The 7382-nt window shown below is 43.0% G+C and overlaps 1 protein-coding gene across 1 annotated transcript; it reads right to left on the bottom strand.

The window, feature by feature from the left end:
• Nucleotides 1-394: 394 nt before the first annotated feature.
• TMEM174 (transmembrane protein 174) lies at nucleotides 395-2943 on the bottom strand. Its single transcript, XM_081881284.1, has 2 exons — nucleotides 1240-2943; nucleotides 395-707 (listed from the first exon to the last, which is right to left on the bottom strand). The coding sequence occupies exon 1, from the start codon at nucleotides 2687-2689 to the stop codon at nucleotides 2150-2152; it is 540 nt and encodes a 179-aa protein (XP_081737410.1). The 5' UTR covers nucleotides 2690-2943; the 3' UTR covers nucleotides 395-707; nucleotides 1240-2149.
• Nucleotides 2944-7382: the final 4439 nt, after the last annotated feature.

The following is a 7382-nucleotide window of genomic DNA, read 5'->3' as shown; positions in this document are numbered from 1 at the left end:
AAAAAGCCGCAGTTTCATAACACAACAGGTACTGCAGTATGACAGGAATATCAGAATATTATAATCAGGAAAACTAACACAATATTTCCCATGTCTGAATGCACCTCAAGTCACTGCAGTTACCCTCCCTCTCCTCCATGTGTTTCCCCTTCATTCCCCCAAATTTGCTTTGGAGGAGTTGAAGGAGTCCTGAGAGCAGATTTGGGGGGAGGCTGGAGGGGAGGTGATGGAGGAGAGGAAAAGTTCTATTGTGCAAGAAGAAGTCATCCTGCTCATGCAATTACTTCATCAGACACAACCCTAGGAATTCGAATTTGCCTTGCTTACTTCCCATGCTCTGTGGATTAGCACACAGACATTGAAAGCCTTGGCTTTTCTGTCCTCATGCCTCATGCTATTTTTATAACAATGTTCGGTAGGTACCTCCTCCACACACACACCCCATTTCTCCTATAGAAATTAACACTTATAGCCTGACCTTTCCCAAAAGGTCTCAGGCCAGGTTTCATAAAATATTACAATTTAAAACAGTAGATCGATCGTTACAAGGATTAAACGAAAACCATAGCACTAAATAAAATCACAGGAGCAGCAAAACAGGAGTGCAACGAGGCACACTTTGATAAAACTGACCTGGTGTAGAGAGCCTTCTTCACCAAGTGGTGGCAGCTGTCAACACCAAGCAAAACTGCTGGTGGACTTCTGACCTGGCCAGGAAGACAGGGAAGAGCCAATTATAGGAACTATTTGTCTGGTTATGACAGCTGGCCAAAGCCTGGCATCTGTATGTCACTGCGGGCAGACTGAAGAACTAATTCATATTATTTGTTCCTCTGCACAAGCCCATCAGTGGCCTTGCGTACTCTCAGCTGCAAAGTGACAGCAATACTTTTGAACCACAGTTTTTAGGAATTCTAGGCAACTAAAAAAAAAAAAAAAGAGTACCTGTGCTTAATGTAAGTTAGGCTCTAGATGTGACAGAATAAATTTCAGTACCCAAGAGTAACCACTCACGTACTCTTTGACTCCTGAGAATAGAGAAAATCAACAGCCCAGGAAAAACTAACCAGCCAGGTGGTTTTAAAATATGGAGCCAAATGCAAAATGTTTCACATTTGGAAGGAACGCTCACTTGCCTTTGTCTCAGGTGCTCAGTAAATGAGCAACACCTGTTCTCAGCAAGACCTTATCACCAAACCAAAACCTCAATAGACAATCCTCAGTCTCTTTGGTTCCTACTTGTTCAAGTGGATGTTTTCAAGAAGCAATCTCTGTTCCTTACATAGAAGTGTCAGGGATGCCCTTTTATTATATTTATGACCACTGTGGAAATAGTTTCTCATATGGTGGGGTAGGTATGTCACTGTAAAGGTCTTCATTCAGCATCTCTTTCTGTTCTTGGAGACTGTCACTTGACCTGGAAATGTGATGAAGGGAAAGGAAGAATTTTATAAACTGAAAAGCAAAAATTCAGGTGCCTAACAAAAGCAGGTGTTTTATTTTTTTAAAAACCCAAATTCCACTTCCCTTTAATGCAGGTTGCGCAGCCTGCCTCTGCAGAGAATGATAGTCACAAAACACCAATGCATTCTTTGGGGACAGGTAAAGTCCCAGTGTGAGAACAGCTGTGGAGCTTATAAGGGCATGCAATGCAGATCTGCTCTTCTAAACTAATTTTCAAGACCATAGGGAGGGGAGGGGATATGCTTGCTCAGTGTTGAGGAAAGCATATTCTGAATATGCTCAGAAACACCTTTCCCCCATACTATTACAGGTTTCTGACATGAAAAATAGATTCTGCGATAGAAACCTGGAGTTCTATCTCTATTAATCCACTCCTAATGCTACTTTGACAAAATGCAAATAATTCTGTGTCGGAGGTAACAGATACATTTTTTTTTAAAGGGGTTGTACTTAGCAGAGAAAAATAACAACACATAGGAGATTAAAATGCTCCATGAATGCCGCATCATTAATTGGAACGGCAATATCTGTGAACCAGTTATGGCTGCTGCTTCAGGCAATGCTCTTATTTCAAGTCAGTAATTGAAATTCTGTCTGAGCAAAGACTATGCCAATGCTTCATTAACGCCACTAACCAGTGCATGTAAAAGACCTTGCAACTGAAATGCAGTGTACACATAGTAACTTACCTTCTGATTCTGGTGTCTGCAGGAAGATAAGCAGAGTAATTTTCATCTGCAGAAAAAGCAGAGTTATCCAGGGGGTTGACATTATAGTAACAAGGAGGGCTCAAAGCTGGAATTAGTGGCCCGGAGAATGGAGGAATTCCAGGATGACTCAATACTTGATGAAAATTCCTGCCAATACCTTCCTGGGCTGAATAAGGAGGGATGTACTGCACCACTGTAGCACCGTGGAAGTTTATAGCCTGGCTAATCCTAGTGAAAACAACAGATTGTCCAATAGGAGTCTGGCCTGTGTCAGATGCTCTTCCTTCATTTGGGCTGCATGATTTGCAAGCAATCATTTTAAACATGCACACAGCAATCAGCAAAAAAGTCACGTCTACTGAAAGCACAATAGGCCCGAGCAACTGAGTCCATTTGAAGTGAATGACCCTTTCATATTTTGCACATCCCATCATGGTGAATATAATTCCTACTAGCCCCAAGAACGCACCAGATAAAAGTAGTGTGGCACCAGCTTTGTGATCATCAGACACCATGAGTTCAGAACTGCTCGGCTAACAAGGAGTGAAGGAAAACACGCAGGGGAAGGCATCTTTAACAGCGCTCCATTCCATTACTGTGCAAACCTGTCCTGGAATGCCTAGGAAGGAGGATGTCCTTGATAGGACGTACCAAGTTTGCACTAGTTATACAAGAACTCTGTTCACAATAGCGCAGTTGGGTAACATTAGACTCTGGACTTAATCATCTCACGGGGGATAGTAAGGGAAGCTGTTTACTTATTTATAAATATATGTATACATACATAAAAAGGTAAAGGTACCCCTGGCCATTAAGTCCAGTCACGGACGACTCTGGGGTTGCAGAGCTCATCTTGCTTTGCTGGCTGAGGGAGCCTGCGTTTGTCCACAGGCAGCTTCCAGGTCATGTGGCCAGCATGACTAAGCCGCTTCTGGCGAACCAGAGCAGCGCACGGAAACACCGTTTACCTTCCCGCCAGAGTGGTACCTATTTATCTACTTGCACTTTGATGTGCTTTCGAACTGCTAGGTGGGCAGGAGCTGGGACCGAGCAACGGGAGCTCACCCCGTCATGGGGATTTGAACCGCCAACCTTCTGATCTGTAAGCCTTAGGCTCTGTGGTTTAGACCACATTTATAAATTATAGCAGAGCAGTTCACAATTGCACAACAAAACCTTACAACAAAAAAACACATTTAAAAAGTCAAAATCAGAAACCGCTAGCTCTTGTGGAAAGATGTGCTCTTATTTCCCCTGCATAAGCCTGACAGAGTTGAAAGGTTTTCAGAAACAGCACATGCTGAATCTGTGTTGGCAGAGTATTCCACAATACTGGGCCAATGACACTAAAGGCTCAGTTTCCAGTCAAAGGAGTTTTGCCAATTTGGGGAATGAACAACAATGTTCCTGCAGATTATCTCAGTGATCGAGCTGGGATATAAGGGTTCGGGCAGTCCCTGGAGTATCCTGGGCCTTAAGTTGTTCAGGGCTTTGTAAATGACGACAAGGACCTTTAACCTGGCTGGGTAGTAGATGGGCAGCCAGTGGAGAGGGTTTCACATATTGTCAGCCAGATGCCCCCCTATCAGCAATCCGGTTACCACATTCTTCACCAGCTGACATTTCCATTAGGGGAAAAGGGGCACTGCCCCACCAACCGCAGTTTGCCCTGAGTCAGCCTGCACCTGCCTGCCTTTATACTTACAATCAGCCCAGGAGATGGTCCTGCCTATTAGCTTCCCCCTTCTCTTCAGCTACCCTTGTATAACTCAGCAGGGAAGAAGAGGACAGAAGTAGAATTAGTTGGCTCTGCCTGCCATTGGCTCTGGCGCCACCTACTGTTGGGCTCTCTGCATTCTGCCCTACCAGTGACAATGGGCAAGAACCACCACTGTGATAACTGGTATGTATTGCTCCCCAGATACCCACCAGCTTCCCAGATAAGCACAAGTGTAAGTCAAGTTGTGCTCAACAGAGCTTAACCCAAGGTAAGCATAGATTACAACTAAGAAATCCGAAGCTTCACAGAGAAAAAGATATGGAAGATCAGAAACCACAAAGAAAACAAACAAGGCCAGGAATGCAGACACCCACCTCACTTCCTGCTCTGCCAACACCTGCACTTTACACTCTAAAACAAAAAGCTTGACAAGGCAATCCAGATTTGGGCTTTTAAAAAATGAAAATAAAGAAATAGATTATCTGAACCTATGCCAAGTTTCACATTTTAAACCCACTCAACTCATCATAGTACCACCCTGACTACAGGATTTAAATGGAGCTTGCTTCTGCTGCCCTAATGCTGAAAACACTTAGAGGCTGCAAAGTGCAGCATAGATAATTTCCCTGCCCTTTTCCTTGCATCAGCCAAGGCCACTGAATCTTTGCAAGACCTAGGTCTAGCATGGAATCCAAGGGCTAGACACTGGTCTTGGCAAACTAGGGTGGAGAGACGAAGACAACACAATTGGCAACACTACAGCACCCACTCAGAGCATCTACTGCCCTACGACAGACACTGCCTTTTATTCAGGGTTGGCTTCAGGCTTGAAGGGGCCGTCTGCAGACTTCCCTGGCAGTAGCAGGTGAAAAGCTATATCTGCCCTAACCGGATTCCTATCAGATTTCCACATCTTTCTGAATGGCTATTTCTTCTCTTGCAGCTTGCAAAGGTGACCTTGCAAGAGTCTTCTCAGACCGCGTGGCCGAGCCCTTTATGAAGCGTGCCAAAAGGTGTTTATTCATTGCTGCATTTTACAATTACTGCTAAGAGGTACATTTGTTTCTCATAAGGATTATTTCCTCTTTTGGGGTCAGAACTGTAATAGGAAGTTCAATTCTATTATTTCATTTTATAGTTGCTGTTCCCTGGCTGGCACTGCAAAGTTAAGATTAGCACACCTTCTAAGAAGCTGCTCTTTATAGTGTCTCTCCTTGTAAAATCTCTAGGCAGAATGCTGCCATCAGCGTTTCTATGTTCAACATGCCTAACTACATTAGTACAGGCTTCAGAGAGTAACACCAGCTTCCTAACCCTTGCAGTATCTTTCAAAATACTCCCTTGCCTGCCTCTCAAATGCCCTGTGGGGGAACATTCTCACAGTCATTGGCTAGAAACAAAGGAAGACCTTTTTTTTGCCTGCTCATCTTATTTCCCTCTCCCGTTTTGGACTAGTTACTGTAATTATTTAACTTTATTTAAACTCCTAACTCATGACAGAATTGGGAGAATGTCTTTCTGCATAACTACTTGAATTGTCATCTAATGAAAGCTCTGCAAAAGCACTCTACCATGCTTCTAACTGAAATTGATTTTATTGGTGCTCACTCAGTCATGAGTAAGTTTGTTTCGTATTGGAGGCTTGTAAAAACATACAATTCATAGCAAACTAGGAACCTGGCAAGTAGCATTATGAATATTTCACAATCGGGCCACTACTACTTCAGTTAAGCCTTCCTACTTTGAGAAAGTGTTTAGCATTTTCTGCAGAGGCTGGATTCTGGACTGCTTTGATTACTTGCTTTGTAGATTACATTTTCACTGTAATAAGGTTTTTTATGTTTTATAAGAAATCTGTGTATTAAATGAAAAATCTGTGTACTGTGGAAGTTCTTCGATGATAGCAAACATGTCAAAAATGTGCCCCAGCATTAAAGAAAGATAAAAATCTTTTTAAAAGCCTGCAATGACATCATGCAAAAACAAACCAACAAACCCAAGACACTCAGTATATGACAATAAATGCAGCATGTGTTTACTCAGAAGTAAGCCCCATTATGTTCAATGTGTTTTACTCTCTAGTAAGTTTGCCTGGGATTCATTAGAGCTCAACCTTCCTGTTGCAAACCTGCCAGTTCAAGGTACCTGCAGTGTCCTTTACGCTAAATCTTCTCTAGTAATTCCTGGTTTATAGATGAGCAAATAGCAGGTTTCAGTGAGAGAGGTCAAACTCACAGAAGAGGCCTAGTGAAAAATAAATGGGTCCAGTTGGTATAAGCCCTGCACTGTGATTTACACTAAGAGCAATTCGCATGAAATCAGTCATTACCACAGCTGAAGGGTTAGAGCATTAACTCTCTTCATCTCCGATGTCGTGCTCTTAACCACCAGCTAAAACTGATGTTCATGGGGATTATGACTTATGTAATGACTGTGAATGCTCTGAATTAGACACCAAAGCATTTGTTAGTAGGAATGCAAAAGACTTTTGCTTTCAGTCTCAATGCATTTCAGACTCCGGGCCCAAATAATTCAGCAAGTGGTAGCTGTTCAGTTTCAACATTTTAAGAGGCAAAATATTTGTAGAACTACTTTTTAATTGATTCTTCGGTTGTAGTTTTGACACTTAGACAATGCAGATTAAAGTACGTAAGAGGAAGAACAGCACGAGTCAGTTCCAATTTCTGCTGCTGGACTAAGTGGCAGATAGGTCCCAGAGCTAGGCTATAGCAAGTGTTATGTATTTGTGTGTGGCCCACCTATTCTTCAATTGTTTTAGCTGATTTTAGTATTTTGTCGTTGTCATAACCTGCCTTGGGACCTTATGGTGAAGGGTGGGGAAGAAATTCAGTAAAATAATATCAATCCTGCTGCTCCAATGGGCAGCTCTACTCGAGCAGACCAAGGAATACGGTTTCCAAAACTGGTGTGCCAAATATTTCTGAGATGCCCACAGGCAGGGTATGGATACAATAGTGACCCCCCACCCCACCTTCTGCTGTTGACATTGAGTATCTGATCATGGAGGCAGAGGACCTATCCACCGTCATTTGCTCAACCCTTTAAAAAAATCCATCTAAACAGGTGGCCATGACCACATCTTGTGACAGCGAAGCCCACAACTGAATTAAGCACAATGTGAAAAAGCACTTTCTGTCTTCAGCTATGTCCACTCTATGTTCCCCCAGTTCTAATATTTTGAGTTGGCGAAGAATTTCTCTCTCATTCTCTCGCCATCATTTATAATTTAATAACTCAGTTGGGCAGGTACCACAAGCATTACAGGGGAAGTGCAGCTGAAGCCGAACTGAGCCCCTCCGATGACACACTCCCCCAGTAACCTTAAATAAGAACCATGTGATACCATCATGTCCAGAGATTCCCTGCCTGCTGTATGCAGCAGCCAATGAGCTGCAAGTGGGGAAACACTGAAGGTTTTATAACGACACATTGTACTACTCACAGCTGTCCATGGAGGCGCAGGTCAA

Source organism: Podarcis erhardii, assembly GCF_964252035.2.
Source record: "Podarcis erhardii genome assembly, chromosome: 11".
Lineage (NCBI taxonomy): Eukaryota > Metazoa > Chordata > Lepidosauria > Squamata > Lacertidae > Podarcis > Podarcis erhardii.
This window is presented reverse-complemented; position numbering and strand designations above follow the sequence as displayed.

Bases quoted from the DNA above. Each gene is read 5' to 3' on its own strand.
- TMEM174 (XM_081881284.1), bottom strand. From the start codon at position 2,689: ATGGTGTCTGATGATCACAAAGCTGGTGCCACACTACTTTTATCTGGT.